This window comes from Hyaena hyaena, unplaced genomic scaffold, assembly GCF_003009895.1.
Source record: "Hyaena hyaena isolate Hyena2069 unplaced genomic scaffold, ASM300989v1 scaffold_96, whole genome shotgun sequence".
Taxonomy (NCBI): domain Eukaryota; kingdom Metazoa; phylum Chordata; class Mammalia; order Carnivora; family Hyaenidae; genus Hyaena; species Hyaena hyaena.
The window spans coordinates 1,748,307-1,773,454 of NW_024080729.1; the positions used below are offsets into that span (position 1 = coordinate 1,748,307).

General features: G+C 51.6%; 1 protein-coding gene across 1 annotated transcript in view; it reads left to right on the plus strand.

The window, feature by feature from the left end:
• The window catches only part of MDGA1 (MAM domain containing glycosylphosphatidylinositol anchor 1), a 56,424-nt gene that overhangs the window by 13,388 nt on the left and 17,888 nt on the right, over positions 1-25,148 (plus strand). The window contains exons 2-4 of the mRNA XM_039235253.1: positions 16,709-16,848; positions 21,664-21,838; positions 24,434-24,630. Of these exons, the coding sequence (XP_039091184.1) occupies positions 16,709-16,848; positions 21,664-21,838; positions 24,434-24,630 (512 nt within the window). The remainder of the gene's footprint in view (positions 1-16,708; positions 16,849-21,663; positions 21,839-24,433; positions 24,631-25,148) is intronic.

Genomic DNA, 25,148 nt, shown 5'->3' on the forward strand with positions numbered 1-25,148 from the left:
CAGTGGCCTCGCGCAGTGCCGGGAGGGTTCAGTCCTGAGGGATGCCCTGATGTGCCTGAAGCATCAACACCCCCACCTGCCTCACTCCCTTTCTCGGGAGCTGAAGGAGCAGGGACTGTGAGGCTGTCCAGGGCAGGGGTGGGCCGCATCCCTCCTCCCCCCCTCCTCCCCCTCATTCTGTTGGAGCTGGGGCAGGGGTAAGGGGTGGCTCCAGAGAGCCAGGCCGAGAGGTGATTGAGTGGGGAGCTAGCTCTGTGTGCTCGTGATCAGCGTGTGTGTGTGTGTGTGTGTGTCTATGTCTGTGTGTGTATCTGTAGGACCACTGGCATGAGATAAACGGCTCCCACTGGGCACCTTGATAGGAGCTAAAATACATCCCCACCCCCACCCCCATTCTCTCTACACTGTGCATGTGCACTTTACATGTATTTTTTGTGTACACTGGGACATACGTGTGCTGAAAGAGTGTATACGCATGGCGATGTACACAAGAGCCTGTGCAGGGGACCAGGTGTGCACATGTGGGAAGACTGCTGGCCTCTTTCAGGGCCTTCTCTGGGTCCACCTTTATCCCACTGCCTCTCAGATAGCCCTTGGCTCCCAGGCAGGGGGCAGGAGCCGGCAGCCGGCACTCTGGGCCATTAGCCCAGTACTTAATCCAGCCTGGGTTACGGCTGGCCCCCCCAACCCCGCTTCTAGGAGACCTGAAGTGGGGGCCAGAGGCAGGCCGAGGCTGGCCTAGAGCTCCTGGCTAATTTTCCCCGGCCTCCATCGATCCAGCAGCTTCTCCTGAGTCTATTAGCAGTCGGCGAGTGAAAATATCCCCCATTGCGAGCCCTGACCTGAGACAGGGAGGAATCCATAGCAATTTGTTCAAACAGAGGAAAGCGTTTCCTTCTGATTTGTATTCCAATTTATTCTAGGCAGGAAGGGGGTCAGGGTGGGGGGGTGAACCCTGGCTCCCCAGAGCTGGGCCCAGGCCCATCCCCCTCTGCCCCCCATGCCAGCCCGGGTGGCAGCTGGTGCTCCCCATGGTTCCTGGGTGGGGGCTGAGGAGAGAAGGGTGGGCCCCAGCAGGGGGACGGGAAGAGAGGCCCGCCAGCCTTCCCAGCAGGCCCTGCTTGGCTGGAGAGCTCAGTTGTGGATTTGGTTTTCACAAAATACAAAGCCGCCTGCTCGGAGCCTCTCTCCCAGGCACCGGGGCCTGTGCCAGGCGTGCGCTCACCCGCTGTGCCCGTGCCAGGATGGGGGCTGGGCCGGACCCGTGGACTGTGGCCCCAGCTGGGCTGAGTGGCAGGAGGGTCTATTCTTCTCCTGAAGGCCTCCCCAGCCAGCCTTGCGGGGCAGAGCCGCCCCGGCTCTGAGGGGAGCTGACGCTTTGGGGGACCCCCTCGCCCGCGGGAGCCCCGAGTGCATCCTCCTGGCGTAGCACTCAGGCTCCGTTCCTGGTCCCAGCAAACTGGGGCTCACTGCTCTTCCTACCCAGGAAGACTCTTTTGAGCACTTAGGATAATGACACTCATTAAGCACCTACTGTTTGCCGGGCACTGGGCTAGTGGTATCCGGTATCCAGTCCTTGCAGGTGCCAGGCGTCCTCCTGTGCCTCAGTTTTCCCATCCTTCCACATACTTCTGTCGCCCTTCTCACCCATCTCTGCTCAGTCTTTCTCACTTCCTCCTGAGAATCACCTTCCACTGAGGGCGGCCCTGGGAACAGGGTCTCAGGACTGACACCTCTGCAGCCCCCTTTTCCAGAGGGACCCCACGAACAGGCTAGCTCCTTTTCTTCCAGGTAGCTTTCCTCTGGCCCCACCTCACCCTCACCGCCAGGGCCCAGGCCTCTGCAGAGGTGGCGCCATGGCAACGGGAGAGGAGGATTCTGGGAAGGGTCTGCCAAGTGGTCCTACAGCCACCTCCCCCTCCACTGCTTTCTTTCCTTCTTGTGTCAGTGCCTGCGGGGAGGGGAGTAACCAGAGACGTTCTTCACACCCAGGTGTCAGCGGCTAACAGCTCTGAGGTCAGCTGTTGCACATGATTTGCCAGGCTCCATGACACCACCAAGGTCTAATTTCAGAAGCCAGCAACTAAATATACCAAAGTTGATGAATAGTCATCTGTCTCCGGTGGGAGTACGTGGCCTGAAGGAGTAGAGGCTTCTGAAACAGATCTGGGTTCAGGTTCTGCCTCAGCCACTCACTGGCTGTGCGGCCTGGCTGTGCTCTGCGCCTCATGCACAAGATGGCAATAATAGCGCCTTCCTGAGGGAGGGGTGGTGAAGAGGGAGTGGGAACGCATGGAAAGCCATTTTTTTTTAAATTAGTTTTGTGGGGCGCCTGGGTGGCTTAGTCAGTTAAGCGTCCGACTTCAGCTCAGGTCATGATCTGACGGTTAGTGGGTTCAAGCCCCGCGTCGGGCTCTGTGCTGACAGCTCAGAGCCTGGAGCCTGTTTCGGATTCTGTATCTCCCTTTCTCTCTGACCCTCCCCTGCTTGCACTGCCTCTCTCAGAAATAAATAAAACATTAAAAAAAAATTAGTTTTGAGAGAGTGAGCACAAGCAGGGGAGGGTCAGAGAGAAGGAGAGATGGGACCCCAAGCAGGCTTCGTGCCATCAGCACAGAGCCCATTGCGGGGCTTGAACTCATGAACTGTGGGATCATGACCTGAGCCGAGATCAAGAGCCCGACGCTTAATCGACTGTGCCACCCAGGCATCCCTAGAAAGCCATTCTTTGCCGGTGCCTGGCCCACGGGGAGTATGCAGGGTCGCAGCGGGGCCGGCGGCTGTTCAGAGGAGGTCCTGCTAAGTGAGTGACTCCAGTGCCTGGGCCTGGCTCAGGAAGCCAGTGAGTCACAGAGGCTGCCACCAGGGAAGTGGCAGTGAGGCTCTGTGTACAGGCCTGTGACACACGATCAGGGGAATGAGGGAGCAAGACTGAGACCCTGTCCCAGAAGGAGGGGTGGCAGAATTCCACCCCTCCTCGCATTTTCCTCCTGTGGACGTTTATAGCAACAACGTTCCCTCGGAGCCACTTTGTAGGTGGGGAGATAGCTGTGCTTTGTACCCAGCCCTTTACTGCACGACTGCCTATTCCAGACTCACTTTCCTCCTAAGAGGCAGCCCCCGCCCCCCAGCCCCTAGGAGCTTCCGAACAGCAATGACTTTTCTGCGTCTGGCTGTGATTGAACTCTGGTCCAATTGGCCTCCCCCATCCCCAAATCCTTCACTCTTCTCCCCCGACCTACTGAGTTCCAAATCGTTTACAAGTTGTTCGGAGGCTCAGCATTGTAATCAGATCCTATGGTGTGAGCCACTTATGTGGTTTCTACAATTTTAGCCAAAAAAAGGAGTGAAACCCTTCAGTGATGGAGAAAAAAACAATAATGAGGATACTTAACGGGGGGGGGGGAGGTGTTGCATTTCTTGATTTATAAATGTACTCCATGCTAAAGAAAATATGTTCTTAAACTTTGTGCTTCCTGAATTGACTCTTGGAAAAAAAAAAAGAAAAAAGATTGTTCATCCTTTTCAGGGATTTCACATGCTTTCTCTCCCAGGGGTGTTTGCCTTTTGAAAGGGACACAGAGAATGAATGAGTGAGTTTAATATTCAGGGTGTCGATGAGTGTCATGAAGAACACAGAGAGCAGGGAAAGGGATTGCAAGTGGCAAAAGTGGGGGCAGGCATGCCATTTAAGAATGGGGTGGTCAGGGAAGGCTTCTCTCTCTTGAAAGAGAGCTGAAGGAAGTGAGGGAGAGTGAATTCTGGAAATCTGGGGAAGGGCAATCTGGCAGCAGGAGCTGCAAGTGCAAAGGCCCTGAGGTAGGAGTGGGCTTGGCCTGCTTTGAAGAACAATAGGGAGAGCAGTGTGACCACAATGGAGGGTGCAGTGGAACCTAAGGGAACAGATGACAGGGGGCACGGTAGCCTGTTGGAAAGGCATTGGCTTTGACTCCACGTGAGAGGGAGGGAAGATGGTAGGGAAGAGGAGAGAAAGCAGAGGAAGTGTTGTAAAGGGCTCTCTTGGCTTCTTGTGGAGAATAGACTGTACCGGGCAAGGGAAGAAGCAGAGTAGACCTATCAGGAGGCTGCTATGGTAATTGGGGCAGAAGATGGTGATGGCTAAACTAGGATGGCATCGTCCAGGTCAGAGTCGGCATCAGTTTTTGTTTTGTTTTTAAATTCATTTTTGAGACAGTGTGAGTCGGGAAGAGGCAGAGAGAGGGAGAGAGAGAGAATCTCAAGTGGGCTCGGCACTGTCAGCACAGAGCCTGATGCGGGACTTGAACTCATGAAACCATAAGATCATAACCTGAGCTGAAACCAAGAGTCAGACGCTTAACGGACTCGCTGAGGCCCAGCCGCCCCTTCGACTTGGGATCAGTTTTGAAGGTCAAGCTGGTGGGGTTGCCGGTGGGTTGGGTGTGAGGTGTAGGCGAAGGAGAGGAGTCAGGGAGGACTGTTTCTTGCTGACCACAGGGGACAGTGTGTTTTCACTAATGGGGTTGGGGATGAGGAACGGCTCTTGGGCCTTGGAGTCCTGGGGCACAGTAAGTGCTGTCCTCCTGGAGAGAGGCATAAAGCCAATCAGGCCCTTACATCTCGGCTCCCTGAGTTTTGTTTTGTTTTTTTTTTTTAATGTTTTATTTATTTCTAGGAGAGAGAGAGAGACAGTGTGAGCAGGGGAGGGTCAGAGAGAGAGGGAGTCACAGACTCTGGAACAGGCTCCAGGCTCCGAGCTGGCAGTCAGCACAGATCCCGATGCGGGGCCCAAACCCACGAACCACAAGATCATGACCTAAGCGAAAGTCGGACGCTTAACCGACTAAGCCACCCAGGCGCCCCGTTGAGTTTTTTTTTTTGTTAATGTTTTTTATTTATTTCTGAGGCAAAGAGACAGCATGAGCAGGAGAGGGTCGGAGAGAGAGGGAGACACAGCATCTGAAACAGGCTCCAGGCTCTGAGCTGGCTGTCAGCACAGAGCCCGATGCAGGGCTCGAACCCGCAAACCGTGAGATTATGACTGAGCCAAAGTCAGCCGCTCAACCGACTGAGCCACCCAGGTGCCCCCCTGAGTTTTAAACCTCAGAGCTAATCTTCCTGCCCCCTCTGAGCTGGGGTGAAGGCCAGCCTGGAGGGCCGATGGAGAGGTAGCTTTGAGAGATTTGAAGCAGTGAGGTTGTGGCACCTGGAACTCCACCCCACAGCTGGGTGCGATGATGCCTGGAACCCCACAGCGGCCGGGGGTGGGGGTGGGGTCAGACTGCTGTCTGGCCGTGGTAGGCTCTGCAGAAACACTGTCCTTCCCTCCCTCGCTCTTCCATCCTGGGGTCTAAGGCCCCACCTGCTCTTTTTTTTTTTTAATTTTTTTTTTAATGTTTTATTTATTTCTAGGAGAGAGAGAGAGAGAGACAGCATGAGCAGGGGAGGGCCAGAGAGAGAGGGAGTCACAGACTGAAACAGGCTCCAGGCTCTGAACTGGCAGCCAGCACAGAGCCCAACGCGGGGCTCGAACCCACGAACCGCGAGATCGTGACCTAAGCGAAAGCCGGACGCTCAACCGACTAAGCCACCCAGGCGCCCCGGCCCCACCTGCTCTTAAGCCACGGGATTGATTTTGCTTTCAGGGTTGTTATTGTTATTATTACCCACTTAAACAACTTCATAGGAGGAAAAAAAAGGAACCCAATGACCATCAGACATTAACCGTTCATTCTAAATTCCCTGCCCATACCTGTCAATACATTGTTACATAGTGGTAAACAGTCGTCTCTTCTGCTTCGTCGGCCGACTTTATCTCCTACACACGTCTCCTGGTATCGACTGAGCCCTCGGACCTGTCACTTTAATGGCTACGGGGCACCCCCTGCATTGACGGTTTGGAGTCTGGTGACCATCTCTCTGTTGCGGAGTGTTTGGGCACGTGCCAAGTTCCCCTTCTTCTAAATAGCTCTGCCGTGAATATCCTTATGTGAATTACTTTCTCCTTTTAATTTATGTCCCTGGGGCCTATTCCCCAAAGTGCGATTGCCTGATAGGTCACAGGCTAGGAACACTTTTACGGTTCTCATTTTGTACCTCTGGGTCGTGTGACCAAAAGTTTGAGTCAGCTTTGCACACAGCCCAGCCACAGTGGATTCGATTCTCCTGATTTATTTCCACTGGTTTAATAGGTGCATTATGGCTTGTTTCTTAAATTCCAATGTTCACTTCCCAAAGCCATGTTTGGGTCTTTGAGCACCTAATAAACCTGATCTGTGCAGAACTTTATGGTTTACACGGAGCTTTCTGACATGTCATCTCACTTAATAAGGCACTACGAGTATAATGCTGTCCAGCTTCTGTTTTGTGTGGCAGACTGGGGGTTTGGTCAAGTCTAGTGCCATACCCAAACCTCCAACCAGTTCTCGTGGGTTTGATTATAAAGGATTGCCACCCACCTGCCACCTTCCCATTCCTTCTGTGGGCCCGGGGGCCGCAGACACCCATTTTGGCCCAAGTTCAGTGCTCTAACCCTGTTGTCTCCTCCCGGCTCCCACAGCCAGCATGGGCCAGGCCCCAGCCGGTGCCCTGTGCTTGCGGGTGGGATCTCAGCTCTGTGGGGCTTAGAGGAGGCCCCTGGATCTGGGGGTCAGGTGGGGCTTTGGGGGTCTTTAGCAAAGCCATAACTCTTTCCATTCCCTGGCCTAGTACTGGCCCAAGCTCTGTGTTCCGGGTCATGGGGCCTAGACCTGGCAGCGTGTCTCTGGTCCCACCCAGGATGTGCCCCAGGCCCGGTGTTGTACCGAACACAGGTGCACGGGAGCCTCAGGACCCACAGGATGGGATCACTCAAGGGGGCTGTTGGGGTCCACGTTGGAAGCTGTGACTCTCAGACCAGGGGGACCTTCTCACGGCAGACACACCCGAGTTGTGAGTTTGGTTTTATTTTGCTCCCTTCTAACTATAATTCTTCAGTATCTACTAGGCAGCATGTACTTGGTGGATTCCATTCTTACTGTATTTAACACTCGCAGTAGGGAGCGTGCTTATGCCCATTTTATAGACAGGAAACTGAGGCTCTAGACTAGAGGGTTAACGATTTGTCCCAGGCCACACGGCAATTACTGCACTGGTCTGGACAAGAATCCCATGCCCAGGGCTGTGTCTACCCCAGTAGGTTTGGATTCTTCCATGGGTTTGGGTCAATGGGTGTGGGGGCTTGGTCCTCTCTAGTGACTGGGCTCCTGCCAAGGTGGGGTGCCAAGTGAGCTACAGTGATGGGGTCCCCAGGACTGGCAGAGCTTGGCAGGGCTGGGTAGCTGTGACCCAAGCAGGAAAGTTTACACAAGTGACCCAAAGTCCCTGGGCCACACATCCCTGGGCCCGGCAGCTCAGGTCCTGGGTTCTAGAAGCCATTCTCTGCCCTGATGGGTGGCAGCTTCTCTCTCTCACCATCACCCTGTATGTTTTCTTGGAGAGATTTTTCCTTCCCATGATTACCTCCTTTAGCCCACCTTGCCGTTCTCATCTCTTGAGATCAGGGCTCTTGGCATTCTCCCTGAAGTAGACCTCCTCATCAGTTTTACATTTTCTTCTTGCAGGCCCTTCGGGCAGGTTCCCGAAGAGTCCCGGGCTGTATTATCAAATGGAAAAGGGACTAACATTTATTAAGCACCTACTAGTCATTGTGTTATGGACCCAACATATGTTTTCTCATTTAAATTCTTGCAACCCAGAAGTTATTTGCCCTAGTGCTTGAGGTGTATTTTCTCCATTTGCAGATTGAAGAAATTGAGGTTTCTGTTTCTTATAGTAATTAGATGAGAGATAGAGCCCTGCCTCCAGCCCCTCATACCTCACCATCCAGGCAGCCCCCCAGGCTTACATGTACAGCCTCAGAACAAGCAGTGCCAGACTTAGGGCATGTGCCTTTCTCCTGTCTTCCCTGAGCGTCCTGCCTTCACTGCTCAGAGCTGCCCTAGGTCCCCTCACTTTTGAGAGTTTTGATCCTGGTCTTTTGTGACCTAGGGAGAAGGTCTCTCACAGCTGTCCTCAGGGACCTCAGAATCCCCCTTTAGAGGGTTTTCCCCGTGGCCTGTGCCGACATCCCAGAATTCCCTAAGTGGTGTGCCCACCACACTTCTGTTCATGCACAGACAATGAAGAGTCTGGGAGCATAACCTGGCCCTCTCAACACCTGTGTGCCTTCTCATGAGGCCAGGATGTGGGTGCAAAGGTTCTGAACATTTCCTGGGACTGGGGCACAGGTGGACTGGCCACCGCTTCCAGCAGAGGACGTGTGTCAAGAGCGCCAGGCCCTGCCAATGGTATGAGGCCCCACGGTCAGTATCGGCTCCTGCAAACAGTGTCAGGCCCTACATCTGACCCCGGAAGCAGATCTTTTTCTGCTCAGCCACAGTGAGAGGGCGGCAGCCTGCGTGCTGGTCCTTCCTGCTATGGCTGCTTTTGTATTCAGTGCACCTTGTGCTTGGAGGTCAGAGACATGTACGCTGGGTTGGGCAGAGATATGTGTGGTCAGAGAGGAGGTCGGCTGCATGTGGGTTTGGTTCTGATGAATGAGAAAAGAGCTTGCGGCGGGGAGCAGACTCTAACGTGGTCTGCTGCAGAGCGAAGACAGGCTTTTCCCTGAGGATGCCTCTGCCTGCGTCGGCTCTGTGTCCCAGCGCTGGGGCAGGACGTTTCACACAACGGTGCTTAGGAGATACTGCAGAGCAAAGCAACGAATCAGTGGCAAATAAACAGGCTGTGTGTGTGTGTGTGTGTGTGTTTGTGCGTGTGCGTGCGTGCGTGTGTGTGTGTGTGGTTGAAGGGCTGGGAGGCAAGGAATGGGAAGGAGAGTGAGGAGGGACTCAGCATGCACTGAGGTCTAATGACCCAAGAGAATGCCCAGAAGGTGATGGCGCTTCACCTCAAGATGACCAGCATTAAGGTGAGGCCAGTTTCAGACTGGGTTTCCCAGCATAGAACTCGAGCCTCCCCTAGATGTGGAGTGCTCCTGAGGAGTCACCTGGTCCATACTGGGTGGGGAACAGAGGACAGGCGTTAGCCAGCTCCACAGACAGCCAGGGCTAAGGGGAGGGCAGGGCAAAGGCCTGTTTTGGAGAGCACAGAGGGGCCAATTTTCCCAAGAGGTGCACGGTTGATGGCCCATGGTTTGCTGAAGAGGTACATACATTGTCCCTGGCAGAAGGATGTCCAGGCCGAGCTGGCCAGGTGCCTGCCCTGAGAGCCTCCTCCCAGACCCTGGCCGCCATTCTCCGAGCAGCTAATTAAAAGAGAAAAAGCTGTTAATATTTCAGCGCTGTTAACTCTGCTAAATTATTAAGTGTCCATTTGCATTACATGCATAAAAGGATCGATAAACATGTGCGTACCCGGAGCTGGGAGGGCGAGGGAAGGATGGTTTGTAAGGATGCTGCCTCGGACTGGCCCAGGTAGCGACTTGGAGACTGTGTCCTGCACCCCAAGCCCTCAGTCGTCAGCACGGTGTCAGGCACTGGGGAACTGATGCCTGGGGCTCAGCATAAAAGTCAGAGAATCAGACTCTAAATCAGCAGGGCATCCTTGAGCAACTTAGTTAAGCTTGCTGAGCCTCTGTCCGCTTCTCTAGTACTGCCAGCACCGAGCTCCACACCTCATGCTCGTAAGGATGTGTTGACTGTCCAATGGAAGGCAGGACCGGAACACAGATCCTGATTCCATATGGCCTGGCCCAGAGCACTCAGTGGTGCTGTGGGCGGCTGTTAGGAGGACAGCATCCACCCTGTCTGCTGGTAGCTGCGCAGATAGGATCAACTCCAGGCGGGGAAGTCTGCAGCCTTCTTTTCTCTCCTCGCCACCTCCTCTGCAAGTGTCCCAGGCCTGCGGACACACACACTTTCCCTGAAAGCGTCAGGAGCAGAAAGAAGGACAACAGCCCCTACTTGACTATAATAAATCTTTCTTTTTTTTTTTTTTATGATTAACCTTTTTGGATGTGGGGTAGGGAAGAAACCTAAAGGAAAGCTGATGGAGCTTTAAATTAAGGTTTTCCAGGGGCGCCTGGCTAGCTCAGTCAGAAGAGTGTGTAGCTCCAGATCTTGGGATCATGAGTTCGAGCCCCACACTGGGGACTAGAGATTGGTTTAAAAAAATAATTAAGGTTTTCTTATTCATTTTGCTCTCTGCCTGCCCTATATGGCTCTACGTCTTATTGTCCAATCCTTGTGCATTTGATAGCACCCCCTGTACCCTGGCTAGTGACGGGAAAGAAATTCCCTTATGAGCGATGAGGTCCTTGATGAAACTTCCCTTCCGGGTTCCAGTGAGAATTCGCTTCCAAAGACCGGTGAGCGAGTTGGAATTCACCTTAACCTGAGTCCTGGAGAGTCTGTGGCTTCCTCACTGGGCCTGCTGGGTGCTGGCTGTCCTACCCATCCCCCACTTATAATTTGGGTGTATGATTTTTTAGGGGAAAAGGTGCGTGGTGACAGGCCAGAAGCCTTCTACCAAGGACTCACTGTTTCTGCCTCAGCTGTCCTCCTTAGGATGCTTCCCGGTGGGGGACATCTCTCATGCTGTCTTGGCTATCCTCAGACAGTGGCTGGGGAAGGCCACGTTCTTTGACTCCACAACCATTAGTCTCATACTGAGCTTTGGATCAGCATTTCTCCACTGGTTTTACACCACACTCCAACTCTCAAGGCACCAAGAGATCCCCTGTGAAGAAAACACTTTATGGTCAAATACATTTATTTGGAAAGCACTGGCTTAGCACTAAGTTGCATACGTGTGTTTACTGCAGGACTTTTCAGAGCCTTTAATAATATACATTTGGGTGCCAAGACACTCTGGGAAAGGGAAGGAAGACAGCATCAGCATACTTACTTCGCAGGGGACTATCAATGAAGACTTTATGGCACACAGCTTGGGAGATACTGTTTTCCTTTTCTGTGGGGGTTTGTTGCCAGATCTCAGGAGGGTGAAATAGGAAAAGTCTTATAGATCAGAGGCAGGGAAACATATTTGTTTCCAAACGCCTGCCCTGTTTTCTACCAGTGTGGTGTACAGCAGAGACTATCAAATCCAGCCTCCAGAATTTCCCAGGAGCTTGTTACAAATACCAACTCTGGGGCCTGCCCCTGAAGAGTCAGGGCTGGTGGCTCTGCATTGCAACAGGCTCCCTGGTGACACAAGATGGGGGGAGAGGGGGTCCATGGAGGACTGGGACGGTGAACCGACTGCCAAGCTAGCAGGTGAAAGGCCTGAGTTTGTGTCCCAGCTCTGCTCCTGTCCTGTGTCAGCGAGAGACGCGGACAGGGCATGGTTTTTTTCTCTGCCAAAAGGGGCTAAATAGGACTTGCTCTTTCTGCTTCTCTGAACGAGGCGAGGCGAGGAGCTTGGAAATATATACAGCGGACCACAGGGATGCATCACCCCTCATCATCTATGGCCGATAAGGTGGGGTCCTCTTGTGCAGAGGACTTGCAAGCCCCAGGGAGGTGGGTTCTTGAGAGGAGAACAGGATCGTTCCTAGAATAACGATGCCGACGTGTGGGTGGTTTACTGTGTACCAGATGCTGTTTTAAACACTTTGTGTGTGTTTGCTGATGTATTCCTCACAACAGCCCCATTTTACAAATGAGAAGATTAAGGCTTAAGTAACTTGCTAAAGTCACAAAGTACCGTGCTGGGATGCTAAGAGGGATGCTCAGAAGGGGCCTCATCTCTCCCCCTGATCCCATCTCCTTTGAAGCCGTGCACAGCCCTCGACATGAATTTTAACATATTCGTGAAATATCCCTATCGGCTTTATGTCTGTTTCGAGTGTTCTGCCCTGAGATGTAGAGGGAGCCACAGAGGGTGGCCTCCTGTCCCCATCTCTTGTCCCTATTTAATCATCAGGGGGGCGCCTGGGTGGCTCAGTCGGTTAAGCATCCGACTTCGGCTCAGGTCATGATCTCACGGTTCATGGGTTCGAGCCCCGCATCGGGCTCTGTGCTGACAGCTCAGAGCCTGGAGCCTGTTTCAGATTCTGTGTCTCCCTCTCTCTCTGACCCTCCCCTGCTCATACTGTCTCTCTCTCTCTCTTAGAAATCAAACATTAAAAAATTTTTTTTAAAATCATCAGGAGCTATCATTTTGTTTATTTATTTACTTATTTTTTAGAGAGAGGGAACAGGGGCAGAGAGGGAAGGGGAGAGAGAATCTTAGGTAGGCTACATGCCCAGCATAAGCCCAATGTGGGGCTCGATCCCACCACTGTGACATCATGACCTGAGCCAAAATCAAGAGTCAGGAACTCAACCATTGAGCCATCCAGGCGCCCCAGGAATTGTCTGGCCAGATGTTTTATGGATCTTGTACTAAACTCTCACACCAGCCTTGGGAGAAGGCATTTTTGTCCCATTTTATGAATGAAGAGGCTGAGGCTCAGAGAGGTTAAGTGATTTGCTTAATGCCACTCAGCTAGTGGGTAGCAGAGCCAGGAATTAGTCCAGATTGTTGACGTTTCCCATTTATCTCTCGTCTGCTCACTGTTCCCTGACGCCTCCCCTGCTCTAGAGACTCTTAGCACTTACGAGACTCTGAAACCACTCCATTCAGTTTTGTTCCCTTGTTTGCCATCCGTCTCCCGACAATGCTCTTTCATTGTTTGCTTTTCATGACGGTCCCTCCAGCACCCAGCACAGCGCCCGGCTGGGAACATTTGTTGTCAGACAGGCTGAAGGAAGGATTATGATGTCATGGTGCCTCTTGACACAGGCCCTGGCAAGGTTGCCTTTGGAATTGAAGACGCTGCCATTGGCAGTGCCTTCCTGGGGTGTGTGGGGTGGGAGGTTAGGTGGGACGGAGTACCTTTAGGGGCCCTGAATTGGTGGGAACTCTGTTGGTTCAGGGTCCAAAACACAGTTGTAGCCATTCCAGAGGTGAGCAGAGTCGGGGAGGCTGATTCATGTTAACAAAGCTCAGTGGGAGTTTATGGGGAGATTGAAATGCCAAGGCCAAGGGGGCCAGGCACCACTTGCTCCACGGGGAAAATCTGCACTTTGAAGAAGTCAGCCTTGGGAGACAGCTCATCAAGGAGTCAGAGCGAAGGGAGTGGTTAGTCGTAACGGTTAGTGTCACAGAAGGAACTGGGTAACCTTAATGGGCAATTCAAACAATTTTTTTTAATGTTTATTTTTGAGAGAGGGAGACAGAGTGTGAGCAGGGGAGGAGCAGAAACAGAGAGGGAGATGCAGAATCCGAAGCAGGCTCCAGGCTGTGAGCTGTCAGCACAGAGCCCAGCACGGGGCTCGAACCCACAAAGGGTGAGATCATGACCTGAGGTGAAGTTGGTTGCTTAACCGACTGAGCCACCCAGGCGCCCCATCAATGGGCAATTTTTAAAACTGAAGTGTAACTCGGGTACAGTAAAATCTTAAGCAAATAACGTGACACATTTTTACATCTATATCCACTCATATAACCACCATTCAGATTAAGATGTAGACATTTCCATCCCACCAGATGGGATCTCATCTTCTTCCCAGAAACTTCTTTTGTGCCTTCCCTGGTTAATAATCCCTATCCCCACCCAAGGGCAACCACTGTTTAGATCTCTGTTACTTTAAGATGGGTTTTTCCAGTTTTGAATTTCAGATATATGAAATCACATACTCTTTACTCTTTGGTGTCTGAGTTCTTCCACTCAAATTGTGCATGGAGATGTGAGATTCAACAGTGTCGTTGTGTCTATCAGTGTTGTTTTTTTTTTTTAACTTTTGTGTAATATTCCATTGTATGATTATACCAGACTTTATTTACCCATCCTAGTCTGAATGGACACATGGGCTGCTTCTTGTGTTTAGCTATAATGAAGAAAGCTGCGATGAATATTCTTGGACCTATTGATTGGTTATTATAAGCACTTGTTTCTACTGGGTACAACCCAGGAGTAGAATTGCTGTGTCATGGGGTGTACCCTTCAATAGCTTGAGGAAGTACTGCCAAATTCTCTTCCAAAGTGGTTCTATCATTTTAGAGTCTGATATTCTTAATAGTCAATGTCATGAAAGGGAGTTAGGTAATCTTAATGATGTCATCATCTGTAATGCCCCATCTCCAGTGAGGAAGCTTGTCAGGTGGCCAGAGGCCTTTGTCTGCTGCCCAGACCCCATTTTTTTCCTGGCCTGTCCTGTCCAGACCCTGAGAAAGTCTGGCTCTCCAGCTCTTTTTCAATATTCCTTATCAGTCACCAAACCTTCTGTTGTTACAACACTGCCTGGCTATTGGCAGTGTCTAGGATTACAGCTTATCCTCCTTGGAGCCTAGTTAAATCAATGTCTTCCTTGTTGAGAGGCACCCAGGTCTCTTGTAGACATCCATGCGACCTTCTGGTCTTATCAGCAACTGGCATGCGCATCATGCATTGGTGGGTCATTTCCTAATGAGGTTGCCTGGGGATCTTGGCCACAGATGGCTCTCTTCCATGCTGTAGTGATGTTCCTGCATTTTCATTGCAGGGGGGTGACAGTTTCAGATCCATTCCCCAGATTCTAGGGTGCATCTTCTATATGGACTATGCACTGATTACAAAATTCATAGGAAGTGTAAGTTGTAAAGGATCTCAGAGGTCATATAAACCCACTCCCGTGCTATATGGGTGGGGAAACTGAGGCCAGGAGTTCTGACTTGCCCAAGGTTGCATAGCTTATCCCCTGACAACTAGCCTGGGTTCATTCCTCTGTGGCGGCCAGGCAGTCCAGACAGTTGTCTGGACACTCAGAGTCTGGGTTGGTGGCCGCTGCCACTGTTTGCAGAACCCGCCGCTGTTTGCAGAGACTCTCCTGGTTAAACATGGCCCTGTATTGCTCCCAGTTGCTGCCTCACAAGCTTTTTGACCTACAGCCAGCCTGCCTCTATGGACCCATCTCTGACTGCCCCTGGTGTGTTGGCTGGAGAGCCTCTGTTAAGGTCTACTTGCAACAGCTCTAGAACACATTAGGGGTCTCCTGAGCACATGTCATTTCACCTGTGTTACTGTCACACTCACCCTTGTGAGTTCTCAGGCCTGGCAGCATTCTCTCTGTTTCAGAGATGAGAAAATGAAGGTCCAAAGACCACTAAGCGTTTACTCCAGGTAATATGTATTAGATGGGACTCTGCTCTCTCAACCTGCACAAAGTCCCTTATTCCCTGAGGCCTGGTTAGAAGGCTGTCTCTTCCATAGAGCCTTCCATGATTCTTCCTCTAGCGGACAGTGCTCTCTCTCTCCTCCTACCTCCTGGGCCATCTCTACTTCTCTTACGGCGCTTAGACACATCGGCATGGGATGTTCTTGTAAATTCATTCACTCAGGGTTCACTGAGTGCCCACTCTATTCAAGGCTTTGTGCTGGGAACATCAAGGTGAAACTCATGGTTGGGTAGGCAGAAAGACAAGAATCCTGAGTCTGGCAGACACACAGACTAATGCTTTGTTGTTGCACTGGGATAGTGGTAGATATAGAAGGAGAGAGGGTCCAGGTCAATCATGGGATGATTCCTGGAAGAAGTTACATAGCTTATGTACAGGCTTTATCTCACTTTTGTGTACCTCTTTAGGGCAAGGACTCTGTTTTCAGCCCCTGATGCCCCGGATTAGCCTTCCTACCTCCATTTTCTCCACCCTTAGCTGAGAGCAGACAGGTATGAACTCCGGGGGCCTTGCCCTCCTTTTCCGAGCCCAAACATTGCTGGGCTAAGGGCTAACACTTAGGGAGGGGCAATGTACTTTCCCAATCCAGTCATTTTCCCTTTGGGTGTCCCAGCCACATCCTAGCTCTGGTCTCCCAGCCCTGGTCACTCTGAGAAACGTCAGGGAGGAGCCAGTCTTTTGAGAGCTTCCAGACCCCTGGAGAGAGCTTCTGTCCCTAGAAGAAGAGGTTGGCCCAGGCTCAGGGAGCAATGAGGGAATAGTAACCAGCCTTTGGGTGAGGGGAATGAGCAGTCTGTGGGGCTGGAGAATACGTTAGTTAAGCTCTCTAAAAGTAAAGGTGGGGTGGTTGGTGGGGTATAGGTCAGGCAGGTGGTTTGCTGGGAAAGTGCTCTCAGGAGAAACTGGAAGGAGACGCAGCCGGGCAAATGTGGCTCAGTTGTTTTAGCCTCAACCTGTTCCCAGGGGGGCTCTGGAGTACAAATGGTGCCATAGTCACCCGCCAGGAGACAGGATCCGTCAGCCATTGGACTATGCGCATGTGTACTGGGGCAAGGGGAGACCTCCTGGGCCCCCCTGGCTCATGCAGCTCCCACTGGTGAAGGCCAGTTCGCAGGGGAAGGTGAGCTGTGTGCACCTAGTAGCTAACACTCATAGCAGCTGGGGGGTTGGATGTACCCGGCAGGTATGGGGAGCTGGGGGAGCGCCAGCAGCCTCCACTACAGAGGTGCTAAGACAGTGATGCTCACTGAGTGGTAACCAATCTGTATAGATTACTGAGCCCCTCATACTCATCAGCTCATTGAGAACACAGAGCTCCTGCAAGGAGGGTGGGATGAGGAGGAACTGCCCCTTTCCTTAGTCCTTGACATTTCTGGGTCTGCCCTGGGGCCCCGGGAGTATTCTTTCCAGATCTCCATGGGTCTGGCCTCTGAGGAATGACTTGGGGAGTTCTGGGGTGACACCTCCCCCTAACACAGTCAGAGGAGGGAGCCTTAGACCCCCTCTGGCCTTGGTGCCTCTTACCGAAACCTGCCTCCTCTCCCGCCAGCTCCCGCCCAGGCTCAAATTGTCCACGCAGGCCAGGCATGTGTGGTGAAGGAGGACAACATCAGCGAGCGCGTCTACACCATCCGGGAGGGGGACACCCTCATGCTGCAGTGCCTTGTCACCGGGCACCCTCGGCCCCAGGTAAGCCCCACCCTGGCCTCCCCTGCCCCTTACCTCCTCCTCACTCTGGGTCCCACTCTGGGCTCAGAGCTAGAGAAGAGGCAGCAGGAGCTGGGGATAAGAGGTGGATGTTGGCGAGTAAACCCAACACAGAAGGCTGGGGCTGGGAAATAGCTGGAAAATGAACGCTGTGGGGAAGAGCTGGAGTCTGTGAGCTTATTCACCTGAAAACATTGATGACTGGAGGGAATAATTCAATGTCAGTTGTTGAATTCTACTTCATTCGTGTTGTATCTGTTGAGCAGACGCTTCCTCACACACACCTTCAACCTCCGTTTGAGGGCAGACCATGTGCCGATGCTATGCTAGGTACTTCCTCCAGCGTTTTCTTGATGGAGCCTCACAACCATGCTGTGCGGAAGACATTAGGGCTTCCACTTCACAGCTGAGGAAATCAAGGCTCAGAGAGGCTGAGTAAACTCCCAAGATCACACAGCTCCTGTGAGGGTGACAGTAGAATTTGAATCCAGAACCCGTGTCCTCGGTAGCTTTAGTGCACCTCCTCCCAGTGAGTCCGTCTTTGGGCTGGGGGCTCCAGGAGTTACCACAGCATAGAATACACTGTCTTCTTCAGGAGGCTTCAAGTAGGCAAGCCCCATACTCCCGATGGTAAAAGCCTGAAAGCAATTAGAAAGCAACAGACAATGCGTAAAGTTCCCAGAAGCCAGGTAATTTTGTCACAGACCATGTATACGGTTCAGTCAGAAGTGTTGGCCAGTTATGTGTAGCAACATGGATGGACCTTGAGGGTGTTATGCTGAGCGAAATAAGTCAGGCAGAGAAGGACAAATATCATATGTTTGCATGTATAGGAGGATTAGGAGGAACTTGACGGAGGAACAAGGGGGAGAAGAAGGGGGGAAATGGTGGGGGAAAGGGAGAGAGGCAAACCATGAGAGACTCTTGAATGCTGACAAAAACTGAGGACTGATGGATGTGGGGGGGAGGGGGTGATGGGCATGGAGGGGGGCACTTGTGGGGATGAGCACTGAGTGTTATGTGGAAACTAATTTGACAATAAACTATTTGTAAAAAAAAAAAAAAAAAAGTGTTGGCCAGTTATCACTGAAGCTGGTGGCAAGAGGCAGGAACGGGGCTAGAGGAACGATGGAATTTGCTGGTGAGCTGCTGTGGCATTTAAGAGCAGCAGAAAGTTTTTCATTGGATCCTAGGGAGGACAGTGAAATGCAAAATCGTTTTTGGGGATAATCTTGGGAAGAGGCATGGCTTTGGTGGGTGTGGCCTTGAGACCAGCAGATGGACAAGGAAACCCCTAAAGACTCAACCTAAAACCATTATTACTGCTCGCTTCTTCTCAAAGTTTTTGTTTAGAAGTGACAATAATACTGCCAGCCTTCAGGTTAGTGTTTGTACCCGGCGTGATGTCAGGATGGTCCTCCCTCGTGCCAGGGAGGCAGCTGGGCCTTCTCTCCCTAAGGCTGTGCTGGCCATCTGCATGCGTCCCCTGGTGCATTGCGTTTTTGAGTTGTTTGTGTCTGTGGCTGTGTGCGCACGCACTCTTTTTTCTACTTCCATCCATGATTTCATTGTTCCTCCTGCTACCTAGGCCCAAACCCTTGGGTTAATATTCAACTCTGCCTTCTCATTTCCCACATCTATCCAGCCTCTGAGGTCTCTGTTTTTATGTCTCTCGCATGGGTCTTCTGCTTCCATTCCTCATCACCTCTGGAGGCCAGTCCTTCGGTCCTATCCCTTGGACCACTGCAGTAGACTAACTGGACCCCCATGCTTCTGCTTCGGGACCCCGTTCCCAGAATCATCCTCTCCAAACCTGCTCTATCCTATGACTCTCCTGCTCAGGCACCTTTGATGGTTTACGTATTATCCACCAGACCCACTTCAGGCTGCTAGGGGTGGAAGTGAAGACCTCCCCGCAGTCCGGCCCCACCTGCCTTTCTGCCTGTCTGACCTCCACTGCCATCCTCCTCATACGCCGAGCTCCAGTCACACTTACCCAAGTTCACCCTGTTCATTCCTGTATTAGCCGTTTCTGCTCACCTCTCCTGAAATGTCACCTCCCTCCTTGTTTGCTCAACACATTACAACAAATATTTATGGAGCACCTGCTACGTACCCAGCACTGTGATGTGTCCTGAGGATACAGTTACGGTTCCTGTTGTCATGGAGCACCCAGTCTAGTAGGGGCACAGGGGGGCAGCACCTCATGGCCCACTTTGAGGTCAGGATGGGGACTGAGTGGGCATGGAATTCCCCACTCCTAACAAATAGCAAGAGAGAGGGAATCTCAAGGGCCAAAATGAAGGATCTATAGCAATGGTGGTGAGCAAAAGGTGAAGAACCCCTTGGAGGGGCTTGGGCTGCATACTCACCTCAGGGATAGTGGTATTAATACACATATGGGGGATGTGAGTGAGGCCACAGGTTCATCTCTGCTTGGAGGCTAGACCTCAACCTCTACCTAAAGCAGGAAGCTTGATAAGGGCACCACCTGTGAATGGGGACCGGAAGAGCTCTGTCCCACAGCCCAGAGTTACAGCAGGGATGAGATTCTGCCTCAGGGCATGGGTATAAACAGAGTCAACTTCAAAGGAGCACAACCCTAAGGCTGTCTGTGTCTTGCACTATCCAAGTAGTGAGGAAACCCTAAGCGGATAAATTAATATAAAAACTAGTTGGAACCTGTGAACCCATGTGTCTTGGGCATCAGTGACCATAAAAGCTATACCACAGACAGGGCTGTGAGGGCCCAAGTGGGACTTCTGTGGAAGAAAACTCCCATGGAATGCAAGCCTGTGGAGTAAAGTTTTCAAACACATTTGAAAATACACTGCCAGGAGAGCCAGTACATAGACCCCCTCAAAAATTGAACAGTCCACATCTGAGGAAACAGAGGTAACACAACAGTCAGAAAGGATCTTTAAAATAAATATGATTAAAGTGTTTCAAGAGATAATGAAAGGAATATAATCCACAAAATAGATTATACAACCTGATCAGTTAGATATGGGGGAAAAACAAATAGAAATCCTAGAGATAAAAATAATACAGTCTTTTTAAAAACTTGTCCTCCGTGCCATAGAGATAACTAAAGAGAAAATTAGTGAATTGGATGATAGATCCAGGGAAATCAACTACAGTGTGGTCTAGAGGAGACAGAGATGGAAATGTGGAAAGGAAGCTGGGAGGAATGGAGGACAGAATGAGAAGCTCCAACACAAACATAAGCACTCTAGAAGGACAGACTAGAGAAAACTGAGAGAAGACAACATTCAAGGAGGTAAAGGCTGAGATTTGTGCTGACCTGAAGAAAGGTACAAACCCTCAGATAAAACAAAGCAAACCCAAAGCAGTTTGTAAACACATCCCATCTAGATAAACACAGTAAAACTGCAACATGTCAAATGCAAAAGAAAAAAAAATATTCTCCTGGCCTTGGTTTCTCTCCAAAGCACCCTCTGACCTAAGTATGAATTGCCCGAAATTGCCTGTAGCCTTCTGCAGGTTTTGTCACCTCTAGGTCCCTGAGGGAGACTTGAGGGTGGCGAAGGGATGACAGTAGCAACAATGAGGGCTGCAGTGACCCTTCTTTGCATGAGAAGGTTGCCCTTTACCCACTTCTCCTGAACCTTTTTGTTTTTATGGCCTATGGCCTGACCTATTCAACAGCATCAGGAGCCTTGCCCTATCTCAGTAATAAGCAATTCTCCCCAACTTGAAGATGGAAGCTTCCCTACCCCATCCTCCAGTCCTCAAGACATAATCATCTAGAATGCGTCAATTTTTCCTAAACTTCTGGTACTCTGAGGAATAGCTCCAGTTTCTTGTGTGATCCTTGATAGTTTCCCACAATCTAGGGCTATGTTGATAATGATGAGAATTTGTTGAGCAACTAATATAGGCCAGGGGCTACCTCACAATGACTCTACAAAGTGGGTATTATGCTATATAATAGTTACAGTTATCTATCGCTGCATAACAAATGCTCTAAGACTCGGGGACTTAAAACAACAGACACTTAGTGTCTCACAGTTCCTGTGGGACCAGAATCCAGGAGCCCCTTAGCTGGCCGGTTCTGGCTCAGGGCATCTCAGGAGGCTGCAGTCATTTGAGAACTGACTGGGGCTGGAGGACCCACTGGCAAGCTAACTCCTGTGGCTTTTGATCCGAGGTTTCCGTTCTTCCCCTGTGGACCCCTCCGCAGGGCTGCTCGCGACAGCCCAATGGCTTTCCCCAAGATGGGAGTCACAGTCTTTTATAACCTGGTTTTGGAAGTCACATACCATCATGCCCACTGCGTTAAACTGGTCACACAAACCAGCCCTGGTACAAAACGGAGGGCACCACAGAAAAGGACTAGAGGCGGGCATTACGGGGGACATCTTGGAGGCTGGCTACCTCAGAGACCCCTTTCACAGATGAAAAATCTGAAGCTGAGAGAGGAGTAACCTACCCAAGACCATTAAAAATTTTACCAAATTCTTAGTCTTACCACACTAAGGCATATGTAATCCTCTCAGTAACCCTAGGAGGGGGTAATGTTCTCTATTTTACCGATGAGGAAAGGAAGGCAGGAAAGATTGGGTAATTTGCCTGAATCCATGCTCTTAACCACGGCATTACACTGTCTTATTTAAAGCCTCCTCCATCGGACCCCCAGATTCCCCAGGCTCTTCCCTGAGGCACCCTACCCCATCTGTGTGCCCCCAGGAGTCTGTCTGGGCTAGCTTCCCAGGCCCCGGAGTGCCCCCCACCCTCACCGCCGCGTCTGACTCTGCCCCACCTCTGCCGGCCCAGGTGCGCTGGACCAAGACGGCGGGCAGCGCGTCCGACAAGTTCCAGGAGACGTCAGTGTTCAACGAGACGCTGCGCATCGAGCGCATCGCGCGCACGCAGGGCGGCCGCTACTACTGCAAGGCTGAGAACGGCGTGGGCGTGCCCGCCATCAAGTCGATCCGCGTGGATGTGCAGTGTGAGTCGCGGCTGTGGGCGCCCCTGGGCGCTTAGCCTGGGAAGGAGGAGGGCCGTGAAGAAGCAACACTTCCCTGGAAGAAGACAGTAGAGCCCTTATGTCTCCCGGACTGAAGAGGCATATCTGCTGTTCCTCCAATGTGTATCATCCTATATCATTGACACACACCCATCGGCAATCCATAAGAGCCTTGCAACAGCCCTCAGGTGGTCAGGGAGGGGCGCCTGGGTGGCTCAAGGGTTAAGCCTCTAACTCTTGGTTTGGGCTCAGGTCATGATCTCACTGTTGGGGAGTTCAAGCCTGGTGTGGCTGTCCGCACAGAGCCTGCTTGGAATTCTCTCTCCCTCTCTTTCCTCTTCCCTCCCTCTCTTGCTCTCAACATAAATAAGCTTTAAAAAAAAAAAAAAAAAAGTCAGGGAGGGCAGGGAAGTTTGGATTATACCCTTTTTCACGGATGATACAAGGTACCAAGAGTTTGTGTTTGTGACTTGTTCACCTGCAAAGGTGCTCTTGACTCTGGTCCAGTGTCCTTCCCACAGTACCTCATGTCTCTGCTTTGGTCCCAGGGGCAGCTCTGAATCTTCTCTACACCCACCACCTACATAACTAACCACCCCTCAGTCCCAGCTGCTGGCTGAACGGGAAGCCCCTGGTCCCTACCTGCCTTCCATGGAGATAGCCCCTTAACCCCAAGAGGCTATTTCACTGCTTTCCACCTGCCTCTGTGCTCACCCAGGCTGATCTTAGGCACCCAGAAGCTGTAGGGCCACCCCAGGGGGCTTCTCTGGCACCATCTTAATTTCTATGATGATCCTACCTATTAATTATGCCTCACACACCCCGAGTGAGACTCCCAAGTGGTGACCAATGGAACCTTAGACCCTTCTGTCTCCCATCAGCTACCCAAGAACCTGCCAAACCTTGGGGCTGAGGGTCATTTCTGGAGTTATTGGTGCTAGAAAGGGCTGGCAGGCATGGCTTGGGTGTCACCAATGCCTTATCTCCACCCATGGTCTTTGTTGTGACTTCTGTCCAAGTGGGCTGTGCAAGGAAAGAGTGGTGGGGTGTTGGAATGCCTCTTGTAGGATGTTAGACTGTGAATGTTGCTGCCTGTGGTTCACAACACTGGCTGTATGTTAGAATGTCTAGGGGCTCTTTTTTTGGCTTAATGTTTATTTATTTATTTATTTATTTTGAGAGAGAGTGTGTGTGCAAGCAAGGGAGGGTAGAGAGAGGGAGAGAGAGAGAATCCCAAGCAGACTCCATGCTGTCAGTGCAGAGCCTGACATGGGGCTCGTTCCCAGGAACTGCAGGCTCATGACCTGAGCTGAAATCAAGAGTAAGAAACCGTACTGACTGAGCCACCCAGGCGCCCCTAGGGGATCTTTAAAAAGAAAATACTGATGCCTGGGTCCTGCTTCCAGAGATTCTGATGTAATTGCGGGTGGAGCCCCAGCATTGAGAATTTTTCTTTTTTGTTTTTTAGTGTTTTATTTTTTTAACTTATTTCTGAGAGAGAGAGAGAGAGAGAGAGAGCAGGGGAGGTTCAGAGAGAGAGGGAGATACGGAATCTGAAACAGCCTCCAGGCTCTGAGCTGTCAGCACAGAGCCAGACACGGGGCTCAAAACCACAAACTGTGAGATCATGACCTGAGCCAAAGTCAGGCACTTACCCAACTGAGCCACTCAGGCGCCCCACTGGGAATTTTTCTTAAGCTTTTTTTTTTTTTTAAATTGAGGATGAACTTACATCCAGTAGCGTGTACTCATCTCTTTTTTTAATGTTTATTTATGTTTTAGAGAGAGAAAGAGACAGAGTGTGAGTGGGGGAGGAGCATAGAGTGAGGAAAACCGAATCCAAATCAGGCTCCAAGCTGTCAGCACAGAGCCTAATGCGGGGCTCAAAACCACAAACTGTGAGATCGTGACCTGAGCCAAAGTCGGACGCTTAACAAACTGAGCCACCCAGGTGTCCCTAGAGTCACTAATCTTAAATGTACAGTTCAATGAGTTCTTCTGTCTATGCATATGTAAACACCATCCAGTTCAAGAACATTTCCAGGACCCCTAACAGTTCCTTCATGCTCCCTCCCAGTTCAATAATCTCCTTAGAGGCAATCATTCTTCTGACTTCTGACACCATCAATGAGCTCTACCAGGCATTGGTAGTAAAAAGAAAATCTCCGTGTGATTCTGTCATGCAAACGGAGATGAGAGCCACCAGTCCAGTGCAGTTTACCAGTGAGGAAACAGACACAGGGAGAGAAGGGACTCACGCAGGCCACACTGCAAATTAACAGGTAACCTGGGGTTTGAACAGTGCCCTGATTTCCAGAGTGCACTGCCTCCTCTGTCCCATGATGGGAGGGTGAAGATAGACACCCCCATGCAGTTCCTGTGACGGACAGCGAGGAAGCCATTATGTCCATTCCCCTGCCCCTAACAGGTTAGTCAAGCTTGCAGGGCTGGGACAGCATCTGGCTCTCTGGAGGCATCCCTTGAGGGTGACAGCTTTCCTGGGGAGGCTGCCAGGAGCCCAAGCCCCCCACTGCGGGGTCACCCAGCCCTGACTTCCCTGGGGCCGTGTCCTTGCAGACCTGGACGAGCCTGTGCTGACGGTGCACCAGACAGTGAGCGATGTTCGAGGCAACTTCTACCAGGAGAAGACGGTATTCCTGCGCTGTACTGTCAACTCCAACCCGCCCGCCCGCTTCATCTGGAAGCGGGGCTCCGACACCCTGTCCCACAGCCAGGACAATGGGGTCGACATCTACGAACCCCTCTACACCCAGGTCAGAAGGGACAGCAGCTGGCCTGGTCTCCTTGTGGCTCACCCCACACTCTTCCTTGTGCACCTCACAAGGGAGGGGAACATGGGGACTGAGGCCTCATGATCTGGCGTTCCAGGGACTGCCCTTACTCTTAATAATTCTGTCCTGACCTCAGAAGCATGCATTCTCATTGGGCTGCACACAACCTGGGCCAGATGAAGTCAGGACAGAAAGGTCAGGGAGCAGTGGGGAGGACAGGAGAGTCCCCAAGGCATCAAGTCCCCCCGGAACATTGTGAGTTAGGAAAGCCGTCGCCATCCTCCCCCCCTCCCCCGCCCCCCGCCACCGCCACCGCCAGGGATGGGCGTGTCTCACCCCTGAATGCACATGCACACAAGGGCCTCCTGTTTAGGCACAGCAGGAGTTGGGGGCAGAGAGATGACTGTGCATCCCAGGAAATGGTATGAAGCTGTCCTGCATGGGGAAGTCTTTCAGAGGTGGCTATCCCAGGTGGCTGTCCAAGCTCCCCATGTGGACAT